The sequence below is a fragment of the Ictalurus furcatus genome, chromosome 8, assembly GCF_023375685.1.
Source record: "Ictalurus furcatus strain D&B chromosome 8, Billie_1.0, whole genome shotgun sequence".
Lineage (NCBI taxonomy): Eukaryota > Metazoa > Chordata > Actinopteri > Siluriformes > Ictaluridae > Ictalurus > Ictalurus furcatus.
Window position 1 is genome coordinate 16,338,744 of NC_071262.1, and position 18,648 is coordinate 16,357,391.

Below are 18,648 nucleotides of genomic sequence, written 5' to 3' on the forward strand. Positions count from 1 at the left end.
CTTTGAAATGTGAATATGCCAGATGGAAAACCGAGCATTAATATGCTCATTGTAGTAAATAGGAAACAAAAAGACCGGAAATGACGGTTACGCAAACAGTGTTGTCGCACATTCATGACGTAATTTGTTACCTCTCATTATGGCGGCTGAAGGCGCGGAAGAATTCAGCGACAACCCGGAATTCACAAACCCTTCAGGTTTTTACATATTTTAAATATATCGTTAAATATATTTTGTAATGTTGCGTAATATTATCTTTTTAAATGTTAAATAAATCTTTGTGTGTTTTTTTATTCATCTGTTAGTTATGCATCGGACGTTAGCTAACAAGCTAGCTTAGCTTAGCTTGAATATCATTATCTGATGATTCGTCTTGTTTTCTTTTTCGAGTACCCAACTTCATATCCTAGTTTTGTTGTTCAGGAAACATTAAAAAAATTCAAACACTTATTTAACTAAAGATTACGTTTAATTCTGGAGGTAAAAAACACTATCATAGAACTAGAACTAATGCTTTTCCCAGGTTTAAACTTATCAACTTTGCCAGAAATTGAAAAAGGAAACTCCACTACACGTTTAGTGGTGTTGGAGCTAAGCACGCTATGTGGTCAAAAGTATGTGGACACCTGACCAGCACACCCAAACTGTTGCCACATAGTTGGATGCACACAGTTGTATAGGATGTCTTTTGGCCATGTAGTGTACAGTATGTGTTATATATAAAATATATGAAAGAGAGAGGCTGCATTAGTTGCTTGTTAATAAATCTAAACATTTTTAAGTGATGTAATGAAGTAATTATTTGTTATACTCACAGGGTGTGAAGCTCCCGAGGTCGCTAACTTTCCCCAGCCTGACTTAGCGGTATCTGAAGACATGGGAGGAACAGACATGGCAGATCTGTCATTAGCCTACAGCGCACCTCCAGTGACTGGAGAAGAGGAAGAGGATGGTCGAGAATTGCCAGTGGAATTTGACAGACAGTGGAATCTAGTGAATGACAACCCACAGGATTTCAACAGCTGGACTGATTTATTACAGTACTGTGAACAAGAGGTGAGGAGAAACAGTGTTGTGAAGTACATTTAATACACTGAAATGACCTGCATGTAAACTTTATTAACAATATTGCATCATCATCTTGTCACTCTGAACCGAGGCTCACTCGTGCATTTCCAACCAAACATCTTCGAACTGTTGCAGGGTCATTTGAGAGCATCTCGTCAGGCCCTCGGTGCGTTCCTGGAGAGATACCCGCTCTGCTATGGCTACTGGAAGAAGTTTGCAGATTTGGAAAGGCGAGCAGGACACAACCACAAGGCTGAGGAGGTGGGGAATGCTGTAAAGACTGGGAGAGATTGAATTTCCTGAATGATGGGCACGAAATGTTAATATACACAGTTGACCAAACACTAGTTACCATTTATTCGAGATGCAGCTTTTAGTTTTTAATTGTGTTTATATAACTGTTGTAGTCATTTAATTTCAAAGGCACTATAGAAAACCTGCTGTACAAGCAGCCTGTATTTATTTAGTGTTATAAATATGACTGATAGAAGAACTTCTGCCATAGTGGACGAAAGACTGAGTTAAAATCAGTCAGCGTTTAACTAAATACCTTTAAGCGCAAACTACATAGAGATCTGAATGTACTATGAGACTTTAAAACAGGTCCTGAACCTGAATGGCTTCTCTTGAAATCTTGAGCATTCACATAACATGCTTTAGTAACAAAATATATTTAACTGAATGACTAAAATTAAAAAAAAAAAAAAAGATTTAAAACTCTTTGCTATTGTAGATGGACTCGGTCTTAACAGTTGTCAATTCTGTCCTCGTGGACTGCAAGTGACATGGGTTTTAAACGTGGAATGTCCTATATTTCAACAAATGTATGGGGAAAAATGTCAATGCTTTTGTTTAATTTTGGGTACGCTGTCCATATTGTGTTTTGTATTTATGACGACTGATTCAAGAATTAAGTTGTTCATTTACAGTATAAATACCCACTCACTAATTTTTTCAAACTGGCTTCAGGTCAGCGAAAAGTAGAAATCAAAATGTGTGTTCATTAGTTACTGAATAATAGCACATGATACTGATTTGCAGGTATGCATGCAAGGACTGACGGTAATCCCTCTCAGTGTGGATCTGTGGATACATTACATTAACCTCCTGCTTGGCACACTGAATATGAACCTGCCTGAGTCGACACAGCGCATTCGCAGGTAACATAAAACCCATTTATTTATTTATTTATTTATTTATTTATTTATTAATTACTCTCAGTTAAATACATATCAGTTCATGCTTATTTTTATTTGGACTAAGTAAGTTGACTCGCTTTACCAGCAGTGCCCCATTAGCTCAGCCTTGCTCAGTTTCCTTCATTAAAGCAAGTGAACTGTTATGTAAATTTTGGATTTGCAAGTAAGATAAAGTGCATGGAAATGCCAGACATTACACAGACTAAATACAGCACATTTATAATACTTGTTTGTCGTGTAAAAACAATAAAAGAAAATGGAACAATATGCACATTTATATTAGTTTATGGAAATACCAGTTTCTGTGACTTTAGAAATTTGTTAACTCGTTTATTGCATAAGGAATAAAACACGACAGGGGGCACTGTTGTAGAAAAGTAATCAACACCACCCTGAAGTAGATCACTGTCCTATAACAGCATGCCCAAGCTGTTTAATTTCTCTTATAACACTGTTGAGAGAACTTAACGTTACAGATTTACGTCTGACTGTTGGAAAGCACCTCCCAGAAAAAAGTACATGAGTTTTCAATCCGTTTCTGCAGAGTATCTGCATTACAAGTCCCTGTGAGTTAATTGTTTCTGTGGACAGCTGAAATTCGAATTACAGCCAGAATGCTTTTACAGTCTGAGCTGCTTTTATAGAAAAGTAATACACACCTTCTGATCAATCAGAATCGAGTGTCCAAAAAATTTGAATAGAAATCTGAAGGCTGGGTGGTTTATGGTTTCGCTCTGCAACCTGTCTCTGTTCCGCAGTGTGTTTGAGGATGCTCTGGCTGCAGCAGGCTGGGACTGGCACTCAGACCGCCTGTGGGACCTGTATGCTGAGTGGGAGAAAGAACAGGGAGACCTGAGGGCCATGACTGCAGTCTATGACCGTGTGATGAGAGTGCCCACCCAGCTCTACAGCACCCACTATGAAAAGTATGTCAGCACAAGTGAAGAAGGATTTAAGAGGGTTGTTTACACAGCTGTTCACTTTGAGACACAAATCCGCATACAAACACACAGATTTGTGAGAACTTGCTGATATTTCTTCTCACTATCATATCTTGTGATCTTTTTTCCCCCCTTCATATATAGATGCAGCTGAATTTATCACCCAAAGCCTTATTGGTAAACTGTCAAACACCTGCAATTCAGCACTACAAAATTCAGATCTCCAAAATATCACAATTTTGAGTTTTGTCTTTTGCTTTCACAGTCCATAAGAAAATGAGTGTTGTGCTGGAGACTCTTAAAGCTGATGTAAATGGTCCTGTTACTGTCCCTGCAGATTAAAGCGTCATTTAACATCAAGTCCACTCCAGGATGTGCTGAGCGCTGAGGAATACGAGATGGTGCAGGCTGAGTACATGCAGAATCAGATTCAGGCTAAGAAAGAGGGATCCGATGCTACAGCTGGTGAGGAAGAGGAGAGACCACCCGGGGAGGACGATCCTGCAAACGATGACAAAGATTCGGTAATGAATTTACAGTTTAATCTAATGAGTTGATTTAATACATGTGCTGGGATTCATGTACTTACATTAGGGATGCTTGACTGATAAAATCAGCCAGCGTTAATGTTCTGGGGATTTATCACCGTTGTACTTATGTCAGAGTAATGTCTATATATATATTTTGCAGAAAAATTATATTAATGAACCTGCTGTTATGCAGCCGGTACAGGATTTTAGCCAAGACTTTTATTTATTTATTTATTTATTTTCCTGGAAAACTACTTGAATTTGTGAAATTGCAATTGCACAAAATAGTTTTGGTCTTTCTCAGTGATATTTGTTGGTAAATGAGACCTTTTAGCTGTACTCATTTCCGACGCACATGAATCGAAGAAGGCTTTGGCTGAATGCACATTGTGATGATATCACGACGCGTCTTGGCCCAAATCTGCTGTAATTTTGAAAAATTGCAAGCTCCTCCAAATATCGCGGAGTTTTGCCAAATCCTGGAGGGACTGACTAGTTTTTATCTATATCAAAGACAATATTTTTTGTGAGGGGAGGAGCAGGGGTTGTAATTGTCCTTTTTTGGATGTTTGTGGCGACTTCAGAATTTGAACTTACAATTTTCCAACAACAGGGTGAAATCTTAAGCATGTTTATTTAAAAAAAAAATATGAAGTAACATATGTATATTGGTGTTCCTGCTGTCTGTTTGAGAACTGCTTGTGTCTTAATATTTGACCATATAGAAATAATATCAGCTGATATATTTGCAGATGGTGTTTTAACAATAATGTTTGGGTCTTGTGTCTTTCAAACTTGCAGCCTTTAAACTCTCTTTTCCAAGTTTCATTAATTCACATTTTCCATGAAAGGCCCTTTACATAACAAATGCAGCATACAATGAATTTGGGGTAACTTGCATTTGATTATTCACCTGTCTTCAGTTGACATATGCCATATTCTGAGTGCTCTTTGGTTCATAAATCACAGAATGTGGCACTTACCTGACATTTATTTACTTTTATAACGCATATATTTCTGAAATGTTCCAAATTTCAGGTTTCTTTTTGCATGTGATGCTTCCCAAAAATTTCATGGAAATCTTTCAACTTCGAGGTCTCACTTGCTCTCCCTGGCTTAACCACTTCCTGATTAATTACCATTCCCGCAAATGTGTATAAGTGACAGCGGCTTTACAGTAAAACTGCCACAACAACAGAGTGTGTTCCGTTCATGATTATGTTGTCGGCCATTTTTCCTGGTCATGTTGTATAGTATTATATATTTTTTCCATGTAGGAAGAGGCAGTGCAGAAAATGCTGGAGCTGATCTTGGCTAGGAGAGAGGAAATGTATCAGCAGAATGAGGCTGAGGTCAGGAAGAGATGGAATTATGAAGATGCGGTAAGAGTTTGTATAGAATTGCAGTGTTTCTCTCCTGTTTTAAAATTAAAAGCCCAGTCCTGTTTTCTTGTTGGGACTCCTGTAATGTTTTTTTTTCTACTTTTTACCCATTCCCTGTTTCAGATTAAGAGGCCATATTTCCATGTGAAGCCTTTGGATCGGACCCAGCTGAAAGCCTGGCACACGTACCTGGAGTGGGAGATGGCTGAAGCTGAGGCAGCAAATGCGGTCACTGAGGGGACGGGTGTGGAAGGTCAGGAGGGTTCAGAAGTCAAAGAAGGCATCGCTGGCCATAGGAGGGTGCAGATTCTGTTTGAGCGCTGCCTCATTGCCTGTGCACTCTATGAGGAGTTCTGGGATAAGGTAGAGGAAGACAAACTGAGCGTATCTTGGTGAATACAACAAAGAGTTTGTATCAGTGTGACACGTTTATTTGACGGTTTTGTTTTTGTGTGTCGTAGTATGCGCATTATCTAGAGCCACGCAGTCTGGAGGAGACACGCAGTGTATATCGACGAGCTTGTGAAATCCACCTGCCATATAAGCACAGTTTCCACTTTCAGTGGGCCATGTTTGAGGAGAGACATGGTGAGGAACACCTTAAGGGAAAAGGAAACATGACTAGTTACTTGGTAGCGGTCAGACGACACTTTTGTCACAAGGATTAAATGCAAACAATGCAATTGTCTGTGCAGTTTTATCACCTTTGTACTGATGAAATGCTGGTACTGAAGTCTGCAAACATTTTTTTTAAAAACAGCCCGTGTTTCTACTAGTTTCAGAGCCAAAACATGATCAGATGTGCGGAATAGTGGGGAGTTTACATGTTGCATGTCAAATCCTTCAGTATTTAGACAAAGTACAAAAATAAGAATGTGTTTTGAATTTCTTTATTTAGAAGTAGTTATATAGTAGTTATATAGTTATATAGATAGAGTTTGTTGCAATTGCCAGTAAAATGTTTTTTTATATATATATTTCAATATTTAACTTATATATATATATGTGTGTGTGTGTGTGTGTGTGTATATATGTATGTGATGTATATTATAAATTTGACTTCTTAAAATAAATAGAGAAAAACTGTTTTTTTTTAAATTTGTTACTGTAAAAATTCATAAGTTGCTCAAGTTGCCATGGTGACAAATATTGTAGTACCCCAATCCCCTGACTCCACTGGTCCAAACCAGCAGAATTTTACTGCTGGAACCAAGCTGATTTTGCCAGCTGAGATCCGGTTGTTTTGCAGTGGGAATTTGTAAAGCGGCTGAAATTATGCACTGGCTCTGGCATCGGCAGCTTCTTTGTAAAAAATTGCTATAGACTGCACAGACTGATAGTAGAAATGTACTGCATCTTTGCTGCAAGTAAATTGGTGAAACCGTTTTACAGTGTTAATAAATATTTATAAATAAATGTTTCTCTTTAATATGTAAATTTGTGGCATGTTCTCTTTTGCAGGTAATACCTCGGAGGCACAGCGTATCCTAGAAGCTCTAGAGAAGGCTATGCCTGGCCTGGCCATGGTGCGGCTCCGGAGGGTGGCGCTAGAGAGGAGGGCGGGTCATCTGGAAAAGGCAGAGTCACTGCTAAAGGAGGCAGTTGAAGAGAATAAAGACAAGCCTTACCTTCATGCCTTTTACTCCATTAAACTGGCCCGCTTTTTTCACAAATTAGGCAAGAATCCATCGCGGGCTCGCGCCGTGCTACAAGAGGCCATTGAGATTAGTCCAGTAAGAAATGCATCCATGTATCTGAAATTCTGTCGTTTTGTTTTAATTCTACATGTTTGTGCACAGTTTGTTTTTGTTTGGTTTGAAATTTCACTGCTATGAGGTGTAGGCCCAGTGTGCTTCAGAGTACCGCGTTTACTCCTCTGTTGTACATCCATCAGCTTGTTGGTCAGAAATTGGTTAAAGTCTGCCATGTTTAAGGATTCTTACTTTTTTGTTTTTAATTATATGGAAAAAAAAATAGCCTATATATATATATATTCACCACCTCAAAAAAAATCACAAATAATAATAAGACCACAAATACAAATTAATAATAATAATTACACAAAATATATTTCAGCAAATGCCTAGTAGTATCACTAGTGGTCAGGTGTGAATGTTTCGGTTGTCCTCTTGTGATCGACTCACCCGAGACAGATATTAATACCAAGTCTGAACAGGACGTCAGTGAGCAAGGGCAATTTGATAACTGCTGCACATTAAAATGGTGTGTGTGTGTCTGTCTGTCTGTCCAGGACAACAGTAAGCTCTACCTGAACCTGCTGGACCTGGAGCTATCTGGGGATCTGCGGCTCAATGGAGGAGGAGTCCAGCAGTGCGTGAGCAAAGCTTTAGCTGCACCTCTCTCGTCAGACCTCAAGATCCTCTTCTCCCAAAGAGGCCTGCAGTTTGCTGAGGATTTTGGGACCACAGTGCAAAGGTCAGGAGTTACTCGGGATAAGATAACAGTGATAAAGGATTTCATTCATCTTAATAGGCCAGCTGTTGATTTTGGGGTAAATTAAGAAATATTGTGTGCACCACCGTTATCTTTTAATCGAAACCATAATCTTTCACTTTATTGTTGATGCCTGTGGTTTTACCCTGCACTCACCCAGGCAGCATTTTTACACCTCGTGTCAATCAGATTGCTCTGCGCTGGTCAGCTTGTGGCCATTGTTATCTTTACTGCCAGTTGCCATGGTTTCACTGGTAGTGCTAGGCTACTGTGATATCCACACAACTATATCCAACTACAATACATGCTTAAAACCATATGTGATCACAAGACTGATATCTTCCCACTGAAACTAAAGTTGTGGACAGAAAAAAAACCCAACTGCATCACTGAGTTTGCTTTTCATGATTTCAGTGTCCTATTCTGGCATCTATTTTGGTTCATTCAATCCTATCAGTACAGTAAGCATCACGGACTCCCTCAGGAGAAAGTAGGAATGAATATGTGGAGCCAAAAAAAAACAAATGTTTCCAAGTCTGGTGAAAAAAAGAAACATGCCACAGTTCCTCACCCCCCCCCCCCAAATCATGTTTTCTTATTTACATCAAGTTAACCATTGCTCAACTTTGTTGTGCTGCTTGCCCCACCCACTCCAAGACGCTAACAGTCGCTTCATCTAATGTCCGATGTCTCAGACTTCGGGCCTCTTCATCGCCTCATATCGCTGCCGGTGTGAACACCGAGTTAAGATTCTATGGAAAAACTATCCATAGTATCTTAATATGGCTGTTTATGTGACACTTCAATAATCTGGTTACCGGAAAAATCAGAGTATCAGCATGCATGTATATGTGTCGTATTCCCTGGTCCGATGTAGCTGATGACTCTTATGATTGCGTATTTGCAGTGTGCTGAGTATCTACGAGGAACACCAGAAGCTTCTGAATGATCTCGGTGCAAAGAAGCGTGGAGCAGAGAACAGGTGAGCGGAACAACACGGACAACAATGTTTATTCAATCTCTGTTTCAGGTTTCATGTACTTTTTAGCACAGTGCTAAAAAGTTTATTTTGTTTTTGTTTTAATCATTCTAGTGATAGCGACGATCCGGAGAAAATGAGTAAAACGGATGATGACTCTGGTACAGCAGCACCTGCACAAGCTGTTCCGCCTACTATGCCCCCTGTTCCTCCTCCTCCAGTGATGGGTGGAGATATGAGTGGGTATGGAAACTATAGCAACTGGTATCAGGTATGCAGGTCTTAGCTTTGCTTTGCATGTAGTTCCTGTTTCATGTGCGCAATTAATCCTTTTTATTCATGCGTATGTTGTATCACGTGACGGAAAAGATGTACTTCAGTTAAAATGCTGAAATGAAATTGGGTAAATGCTCTAGCTGTTTCCAAATTGCAAAATTTCATGCATCAAAATTTGCAAACTGTTTTTCAGCAACAGCAGTATGGAGGATATGGTGGCTACTCCAACCCCTGGAACCAGTACAATCAGTACTACCCTCCTAGTTAGGGGCCCAACAGGTCTGTGTGCAGCAGTATCACCTTTCATACACACGGCAAGATCTCACACTGAACACGTTTGCCATGGCCAGAAGTAGATGTTTAATGGAAGTGTGATGATGCACGTGAGCTGAATAACTTTTTTTTTTTTCTCAGTGCTTTGATGGATGGCTAATTTCCAACATTTATTCACTTCCCATGGTAATGACTGTTCCAGCCTGGGTTTTGTACTTGGTGATTTTTCTGGAATCTGACCGAGTCAGACTGAAGTATATCTGCCTTTTTTAACAGTGTCCCTCTGTGGAATACATCTTTGTATATTTTTTTTTCCTCTAAACATTTTTCTAAGCTTTTAAATTGTCACAAATGTACATGTCAAGCCATTAGAGCAGTAAGATAGCTTGTATTAATTGTTTGTGTGTGTATGTAATTATATTTGGACATCAGTGCAACAAAACCAAGCTTGTACAGTTGTTGCAGGTTCATGGTTAGATCTGATGATTAACTCACGCTGACTGTCCTTACTCCAGTGGTTCTCATCCCTTTTGTAATCCGCTACTGTGGTAAAAGCTGCCACTCCTACCGTGTTTGTAACTTTATAATACATGACAACTATCAAACACGCAGGAGAACGTGACATAACTAAACCAACAAATATATATTTTTGCCCACTGTCTTTCATTTTATAACAACATGATAAATACTAGGGCTGGGCGATATGACAAAAATATATCACAATACTTTGACATTTCTACGATACACATCACTATATATAATTGAGCTAGCAAACTGTCTGCAAAACAGTAGTAAAATAAACAAAAAACAATTCAACTGAGTTTGACGATACTTTTCTTTAATCCCTACAGAGATAAAGAAGTTTAAGTGTTTTTTTTAAATTGTCAATCAACAGCATCCATTCAGTACCATTTTAATTTGTAATTAATAAAAACGTTAAATACATCACCATACCAACGATAACTCCAGAAATGTGTATCATGTAATATAATATTGATATTTATATTGATATATTGCCCAGCCCTAATCATAATAATAATATTGACCATGTAAGAGATCTTAAATGAAAAAAATCTCAAAAATATCTAGGGGACTAAGGGGATTTCTTTTATTTGTGCAAAGAGAATAAAATGTTCTCTGTGCAAATTAAAAAAAAAAAAACTTTACCAGTGGTTTGTGTGTTTTTAAATGGTCTATTAATTCTGTAATTCAGTAAAGCTCTCTAGAAATATTGTCATATATTTAGACTAGCTTATCATACCATAAAACAATTGCAAACTGTAAAATTAAAAATTGTACAAGTAAACTTTACTTCCTTAAAGGTGCTGTTTGTTTTTATCGTAAGGTAAATATGTCCTTATTGTTTCTGCATGATACCGCTGCAAAGGACAGTATGACATCTCGATGTGTTGTGGTGTTCATATAATTATTTAGACACGTTGTATTTCCTTGTTAGTCTTGAGTGGTGTGATGTGAAATGTTCAGAACATGAAAAGTGATAGTGTTACAGGGAGAAGTCACATTAACAGAAATATTTACTTGACATGCTTTTTGTATATGAGGTGCAGATAACATGTTATGTACAAGGCTTTGTTTCATACAAGTTGTCCTGTGTAAATGCCTGGGAAACATCAAAAGTGACTTCTTTTTTTTTTTTTTTTTTTTTTAAATAAAAATTATACATTTTTTGCACTTTTTTTAAAAAATTGCAACTGCCCTACTTCATGTTTTCACCTTCCACACCCAACGGGCATCCTGGATGTTCCTATATAATATATTTCAGAATGTTTAACTGCATTTGTCCTTTTATGTCATCTTTTTTCATGAATAAAGATGCCTCTTTTAAAAATGTTTGCTTGCCGTCTATAAGTAGCTCATTCACGACTGATCTTTGTACCAACTGTAATGGTTAAGTGTATTTTATTTACAGTAGGGCCACAGGCCAAAAAATGAAATTTATTCCAAACGCAGCAAGAAATAATACACAGCAGAATCACTGAAATAAAGGATAAGAACCAGAACTTGAGTGTTCACTTAGCTCTGCTGTCAGTGTGACTATATGTTTTATTGGTATAATACCCATTAAGACCGGTTTGACTGTTTAAATGACGTGTAAGATAAAATCCGGTCCATGATTGTAGCCAGTTTTGTCTTCTGTTGACTGTATGAGAAGCGGAGGAAGAATATGGATAAAACTAGTCTGCCTTTACTTCTTTGCAACCACAAGGACAGCAGAAGGCACCAAACCTGAGGAAAAGGGAAAACAAGGCCTGTAAGCAAAACAAACCCCATGTGTTCAATTTAGCAAGCAACACAAAAGCTACTCCAAAAGGTCAGAACTGAAGGGAGCACAAAACACATTATATGCCTTCTAATGGGATTGGGATATAGAGTAATGTTACAGCTGAACTGAAAATATGAAATGAAAATAAAAATCATGTGGTTCCATGCATCCTCCTGGGATCCAGATGCCTTCACACTGCGGTGTATCTTTCTTCAGGCTGTTTGCATCAACAATTCATATCCAACTTCTATTTTAATAGTGTGACTTTTCTAGGCTTTTCTATGCTTCTGCTGGAGTGTGCTGTCTAACACGTTGGTCCAAAATCCCATGTGTTGAATTAGATTTGAGCTTTTGTTACTGTGAAAGATATGATTTACAGCAAACGTTTCACTGAGCTTTCATGACCTGTGGGTGGGGGCAGAGTCATGGTGGAAGAGACCACTCCCATCAGGATACAAATGTTTCATCATTAAAGGGACAAAGGTGATCAGTCTGAAAAACTCTGTATTGATTTGCAGTGACACTTCACTGTAAGGGGACATGTCAACAAATGGCTTAATCACATCTGTCTGGAAGCATCTGCACTTATGCTTCTTCACTCGTTTATTCCAGTTTTAGTTTAGTTTGTCACCTATCTGTTTAGACACACTCATTCTTTATTTGTTATTTATTTTAGGATAACAATAAAGTCATCAACACTCTGGAATAAAACAAATGGAACTATGGAAATTATTTTGTGATAAAAAAAAATCCAATTAAAATAAAAAATATATATATATTTTAGCATCTTCAATGTAGACACCCTTTTTGCCTTGAATTTCTAGAAATGTATTCTTGGCATTTTCTCGAGAAATCCCTCTGAGATGCTTTTTAATCAGTATTAAAGGAGTTCCTACCTACGCTGGACACTTATTGGCTGCTTTTTGGAATATTTTGCTCCGAGTCATCCATTAAAAAAATAAAGTTAGTTTTCTAATGAAAGAAATGATTATGTTGGCACAAATACATTTGTCTACAACACAGATTTCAAACATTTCATCACTTTTTTAGATCATGAGAAACAAGTGTCTCCAAACTTTTGACCAGTGTGTTGACATACTGTGTACCAGTGGGCTACTTGCACAGACACTTTCACATTTTAACCACAACAGTTCCTCCACTATAATAGTATACTTTACCCATGGTGTCTGCAGGAGCCCGGGAAAATAAATTGAAATATCTCATATATGAAAGCACGCTTGCAAAGCTCCTTATAGTAAGCTGGAGAAAAGCTTCAAACTGAATGTTTCATATGTTACTATGCAGTTAATACTCTGAACTACTATGAAGGTAAGAAAATACCCACTGACAGAAACAAACACCCACATTAACATTAGCCCACACAGTTCACTGCAAAAAGAATTGTGCTGTTGCTAACGATGTGTCTTGCTGCCTTGCTGTATTGCCAGATGTAAACAATGCTACCGGAAACGCAACAACCACGCTATTTCAAAACAGAAATACGTCATAGTCCTGAGTGGAAGTAGCCCATAACTCTATAAACATCCCAACTTGAATTTTTCTTACCCAGCTCGCGTAGAGGTTTCTCCATGTCGAGGTCTGTGTAGACACGGCGAGGGTAAGGGGATAGGAGGGTAAAGTCCTCACCCTCAGAGCTGTTCATCTGCACATACACTCGCACTGCAGCCAGAGGCTCCTGGGCCTTAAAGACTGCCATCAGCGCAGAGCCGTCCATCAGACGAACCTAGCACAGGGGAGGGGGAAGGGGGGGAAGTCAGCTGCAGCACACATTACAGAGACAAACCTTCTGTAGACAGAAAAATCTGAACATATCTGTGGACTACCTGTATCCGACATTCATCGTAGTCTTTCTTGGCTGGGGGAGGGCCCTGGTTCTCAGGAGGAGACTGGGGAGTGGCCTCAGAAGAAGGAGATGTCAGGGCTGTACTCGAAGAGCTGCCGCCAAACTGCGAAAAGACCCAGTGGTCGAACAGTGGTTTAAAGAGGCAGTAATGTGGGAGTACTCGAAGTCATATAATAATTATATGTTTGTGGTTACTGAGGGAGGGATGGAGGGAGGATGGATATTGCCATGCATTTGAGCTGGGTAGGTTTTTGTTTCTTAATCGAAGGCTTCCGTTAAGTTATTTTTCTGGCCCAAAATTTAGCTCCACCCCATTTCCCTAAAAGGCAGCTCACATGGTATACATAATTTCACCAGAACAGGTGGAGCCAAAAGCCTCTAAAATCTACAAACTGCTCCCTTAAATAATAATAGGAGAGAAACAAGAAGCTCTCAGTCAAGATGTCTGCCACATACATAATAAAAGATAATCGATGTTGTTTGGAAATTACACACTAAACCCTAAAATGTCTCGGTCATTGAAGTGTGGAAAAACAGGAAGCCAGCCCAGCTGCATCTCACTGGTCACGTTAACAGGAAATTAAATTTTTTTTAAATCCAAAAGTAAATACCTTGCGTGCCCTCTCTTCTCTGTCGCGTGCAATCTTCTCTTTGACTCTCTGCCTGAAAAAGATCAAACACCAGATGAGAACAGAAAAGCTGCACTATAAAGAGCTTTGGCACAGTTTATTATCCAGCGCTTGCAGTACTTTGCCAATCGGTCCTCCATTTTCTCTCTCCTGCGCTGTTCAGCCAGCTGCTTCATTTCATCGTCCTGCAGCTTCTGTCGGACCTGCTGCAGCTCCTGGCCCTGTTTCCTCCTCTGTTTCTCCCTCTCCACCTCCTCCTGCCGCTCCCTCTCTCTCCTCTCCTCCTGCTTCACCCTCATCAACTCCTCAAGCCTTAGCAGAAATGGAAAACATCAGCACTTCTCTTCTACGGTCAACACATTTTTACTCCAAATTTTGTCCCCTTTTTCATGTCTCCAACCTTTTAATCTGTTCTTTCTTTTCCTCTTCTGTCATTGCTTGTTTGGGATCTTCCAGTTCTGCCAGCTCTTCAGCAACTGGGGTTTATGCATGATGAAAACAAAAAGTAACAGTTACATTTACAATACATTAATGCATTAATGATGAGGGTGATTTTAAGAAATGAAGAGTGTGAGAAATTAAGCGAAATTAAGCTGACAACAAATTGTCAGATTTAATAAGCAGCAAATCATCAAATGAAAAAATGACATTAAACAGCAACAACAGTAAATTTTTAAACAAAACGTTATCTTTATTTATTTGTCTGAGTGTAGACAACAGTAATGTACTTTCACCAACATATCCTCCAAAAAGTTGTATTTTAATGATCGATGTCACCATGAATTACGGGCACTGCTTATTTAACAGACACACTTCTCAAAATGTATCGCGTTTGTTTTTCTGATACAAACATGTAATGCAAAAAAACTACTGCCCTTTTTTGGACCATATCTTAGAAAAGCATATTGTGACATAATTTATCCTAATGTCATTATCCTGTTTTCAGCCAGTATGACTGCATTAGACTTTTCTTCATTCTGCATTTGTAGAAGAATCTACAATCAGATCCAACATTTATAACAATGCTGTAAGATACTCTTTGAAGGGCAAATTTGACTGCTTGTCTGATACCTTAAAAGGAGTCATATCATGATTTTTAATGTTTTCCTTTTGTTTGGGTGTGTAATGTATCTATTTGTGGATGCACAAGCTCTGCAAAAGTCACAAAGCTCATAGTCTCCACCAAAGGGATTTATTTTATCTAACAGAGAACACTGCTCCAGACCTGCCCGAAACGCATCATTCAAAGTCCAGATTTACTTCTGTAACATGTCTATGTCACAGCGTGCACTGTCAGCATAATCCCGCCCAAAGGCAGGCACAAAGAACAAAGGCGAGGCTTCAGTGAATTCAGCTGCCATGTGGTTGAGACGTTGTGTGTTTCGGTGCAAAAGCAAAAACACTTTGTTCAGTCTTCTGAAAACTGACAAATTAGGAATCAGTGGTTACTGTTTCTTTATAACGCTTTTCCTGAGCAGTACAACCAGAATGTTTGCTTGTGCACAGGGCATTTTACGGAGGATAGCTTCCTGAACCTGGGCGAGTACAATGCAGGCTATACACAAAGACTACTCCTGAAAAGTGAGGCGATTCCCACTTTGCTCAGACAATCTTGTGCTTCTTAATCAGAACCTGAAAGCGTGTTTGATTATCTTATGAAGTATCTGCTATTGACTGTTCAAATGCGGAGTTTTGTGATGTGGCTCAGTTGTAGACCTCTGCTAATGTGCTAGCTAAAGTTTTCCAAGTTGCCTCAGTTTTTTTTAAATGTTTTTGTATGTTGGTGGTCTGACAGAGACTGTAGCGGCTGTTGTGACTGTATCTTGAAATGGTTTATATCAATTGAATCACAAGAAACCTAGCGTTCCTAAGATATATCACATGAGTATCTATGTACACAAAGAAGTTGTGTACATAGTATAGTTTTGCAGAGCAACAACGGGGCCTCGGAATTTACATTGTATCTGAAAGGTGAGAGAGTTACAAAATAAAAACTTACTACTGTGAAACATTCTGCTCATGTTTGCAAAGTTTGTTCTGCTCGATCATCTGCATTTTCTGAATCTGAATGGGGCTCAAACTGATTGGTCGGTAAAACCGACAACATGTTGCTTAGGAGCTTAGAATTACTTTAGAAGCCTTGGAGACTGAAGCTAACCCAAGAGGCGTTACATTTCCGACACATGCTTGAGGTTTTTGGCCAATCACAACGCAACGGGTTAGCCGGCCAATCAGAGCATTCGGCTTTTCGGAAGGAGCTTTGGAGAAATCGGAGCGTTTCAGGAAGCCTGGGCAAGGAGGTACTGCAATGATGTACAGTATGTGACTTTTCTGAACATTAAAACATGTTAACCTGTTCTACTACACCCAATGAACAAAATAATTAATGTTTAAAAATCATGATATGACCCCTTTAAAAGTAAGACCATTATTTAATGGACATAGGTGGCATTGCAGTTTAGTTGTCTTTGTTTTGCGTTTTCCCCCCCTAACTACGTTCCTTTTCTTTTTAACTGGATTTCATCTTCATCAGGTGGTGGGGGTGGGGTGGGATAATATGTAGATTTAACAGATTCTTTTAATTCCAAGTATACATGGGTTTTATTATTATTATTATTATTATTATTATTATTATTATGTGTATGTGTGTATATACATTTTATTTTCTGTATCTTTTGAGTTGTTTTGAAAAGGAGTCTGTGATCTTTGTCACTTTAAAATGAAACCCAGCATCTCCAATAAAAACTTACCTGAAAAACAAAACAAAACAAAACAAAACAAAACAAAAACCCAATGCTGTGCAACCAAGCAAAAATGTCTTACACTCAGTGGGTTCAGGGTCAGGCTGGGACGGACTCTGTTGTTCTGTTGAACTGAGAACGTTCCCTGTTGGTGGCACGTACGGCTCGTCTATGTCTGGATCATTCTCGTGCTCCATCAGCCTGTGGAGGACAATCGGGAAAATGAAAACAAAGCCGACACACAGCATCATTACAGCAGTCAAACAATTACACTTACCAGTCCATAGCTCGCTCAATGCCCTGGTTGCCAGTGTGTGCTACAGCCTTCTCCCTTCACAACAACACAGAAATGAATCACTAACGCAGAAGAATCATATACAACGATTCATAACCAGCAAAACTCATAACTTACGCTCTGTTTCTGTCGAAGCCCATCTCCAGGAGGCTTTCTAACGTCGTGCAATCCGCCATTCTGCTGAAATAAATTAATATTATGTATAATATGTGTATATATATATATATATATACACACAATATTGCACATTCCTATGAATTTATTTGAGGCAGCTACAGCATCTGGGTGTGTTGGCATGATTGTACACCAAATTAACTTCCCGTATCTTATGTGCTTTTACGACTTGCTAACTTATTTATCATGCAACATAAAACATAATGCATGTTTGTATTTTTTACTTATTAGCAGGTTAGGCGAACTAGTTCCCTTGATAGTAAAATTAAAAACGAAGATTAATGTCACACTTTTTTTTTCTTTTATGCCTAATGCCACACATCACCTCTACGCCTCCTCAAAAACCAAGTTAAGGGTAAATGCTGAAGAAGTGCACTAGCTAGCAGATAGCCAACCGGCTAAGTTGTGCATTGTCAACCAACGTTCAAGAAGAAGTCACAACCTAGCTAGCTGAAGAGCTGCTTCTAAACTAGACTTACACATATTAGCTCATGTTACATTATAAAAAAAAACAACAACAACAATTTAAAATCTAAAATATTAACGTTACACCAAAATGTGCAATGCGCTAAAAGCGTAGTAACGGTTTTAATGATTTATTAGCCATGTTAGCTAGTTAGCATAACAGTTTCTTACATAGCAGCTCTCCCGTCCACATACAACTACGGCACAACCAGAGGGACCAAAATTCCAAACGCGATTCGCTCCGTGTTTCCAGAAACCACACTGAGAGTTTAATGACGCTTCTAGTTACTTCTTGAATGAAATAAAGGTAACCATTAAGATACCTGATTAAAAAATACAACCCAATTTCCACTAAACTAAGCCATGGTTAGTGTATTGATTTGAGTAAGGAATACAGCACGGGTCATGCTGTAAAGGAAAATAATCAAAAATGGGGTGGTGTTATGAAGCTTGACATGAAGAAGTTACATTCTCCACCGTGAAGTTACATTCTCCATCATGAAGTTGATTGTTTGTTTTATTTCTTTTCTGCAAGATCTGAAGCGGTTTCTTCGTATACCACAGCAACAACTACCATTTTTAATTTTTTGATCACATGACATACACTATATGACCAAACGCATGTGGACATCTTTTTTTTCCCCCAAACTGTTACCAAAAAGTTGGAAACACACAATTGTACAAGATGTCTTTGTATGCTCTATCATTACAATTTCCCTTCACTGGAATTAAAGATCCTAGCCTCTAGGCCTAGATTTAGATGGGACATTCCAGAATTGGAGGACAATTTAGGCATCAAAACTCTTCAAAATGTTACATATTTAGTTCACATTTTCTATTATGTATTTTAAGAAAAGAGGTAATAAACCTTCAGAAAAATGTATTCATCCAGCTCAGGCGTCAAAGATAATTTATTCATTAGATGTTTAAGCTGTTACGTGTTGATCTTGATGCAACCCTGTTACCAATATTGGGGAACCTGAAAAATTATCATTAAAAACCTTGTTTTAATTAAATTCATTATCATAGTGTAAAGAAATGTTAACTATCCATGAAATAATCACTTACTATCTCATTAAAGTTTTTAAATTTAT

At 38.4% G+C, this 18,648-nt stretch overlaps 2 protein-coding genes across 3 annotated transcripts; one reads left to right on the forward strand and one right to left on the reverse strand.

Moving 5' to 3' along the window:
- The first annotated feature begins 12 nt into the window (after nt 1-12).
- Nucleotides 13-10,764, forward strand: si:ch211-114c17.1 (pre-mRNA-processing factor 39). The gene is made up of 15 exons (XM_053631080.1): nt 13-197; nt 818-1,056; nt 1,204-1,329; nt 2,110-2,228; nt 3,026-3,193; nt 3,546-3,732; nt 5,016-5,120; nt 5,244-5,483; nt 5,582-5,708; nt 6,582-6,853; nt 7,372-7,556; nt 8,482-8,556; nt 8,668-8,824; nt 9,023-9,108; nt 9,244-10,764. The coding sequence occupies exons 1-14, from the start codon at nt 140-142 to the stop codon at nt 9,095-9,097; spliced, it is 2,133 nt and encodes a 710-aa protein (XP_053487055.1). The 5' UTR covers nt 13-139; the 3' UTR covers nt 9,098-9,108; nt 9,244-10,764.
- A 241-nt stretch (nt 10,765-11,005) lies between these two features.
- Nucleotides 11,006-17,765, reverse strand: ubxn1 (UBX domain protein 1). Of its 2 annotated transcripts, none has more exons than XM_053631082.1 (10): nt 17,726-17,765; nt 17,033-17,095; nt 16,898-16,951; nt 16,703-16,821; nt 14,280-14,355; nt 14,000-14,191; nt 13,862-13,913; nt 13,231-13,353; nt 12,953-13,130; nt 11,006-11,349 (listed from the first exon to the last, which is right to left on the reverse strand). In XM_053631082.1, exons 2-10 carry the CDS (start codon nt 17,089-17,091, stop codon nt 11,309-11,311), a joined length of 894 nt encoding a protein of 297 aa, XP_053487057.1. In that variant the 5' UTR covers nt 17,092-17,095; nt 17,726-17,765; the 3' UTR covers nt 11,006-11,308. The 2 variants fall into 2 exon arrangements, with proteins under 2 accessions (XP_053487057.1, XP_053487058.1); XM_053631083.1 differs by having other exon boundaries at nt 17,033-17,092; nt 17,726-17,763.
- Between the last annotated feature and the right edge of the window lie 883 nt (nt 17,766-18,648).

Bases quoted from the DNA above. Each gene is read 5' to 3' on its own strand.
- si:ch211-114c17.1 (XM_053631080.1), top strand. From the start codon at position 140: ATGGCGGCTGAAGGCGCGGAAGAATTCAGCGACAACCCGGAATTCACA. The intron at 1,057-1,203 runs GTGAGGAGAAAC...GAACTGTTGCAG, and splicing joins TACAGTACTGTGAACAAGAG to GGTCATTTGAGAGCATCTCG. The intron at 5,709-6,581 runs GTGAGGAACACC...TCTCTTTTGCAG, and splicing joins CATGTTTGAGGAGAGACATG to GTAATACCTCGGAGGCACAG.
- ubxn1 (XM_053631082.1), bottom strand. From the start codon at position 17,091: ATGGCGGATTGCACGACGTTAGAAAGCCTCCTGGAGATGGGCTTCGAC. The intron at 14,356-16,702 runs GTAAGACATTTT...CATAAACCCCAG, and splicing joins TGACCCTGAACCCACTGAGT to TTGCTGAAGAGCTGGCAGAA. The intron at 13,131-13,230 runs GTAGTCCACAGA...CCCCTGTGCTAG, and splicing joins ACGATGAATGTCGGATACAG to GTTCGTCTGATGGACGGCTC.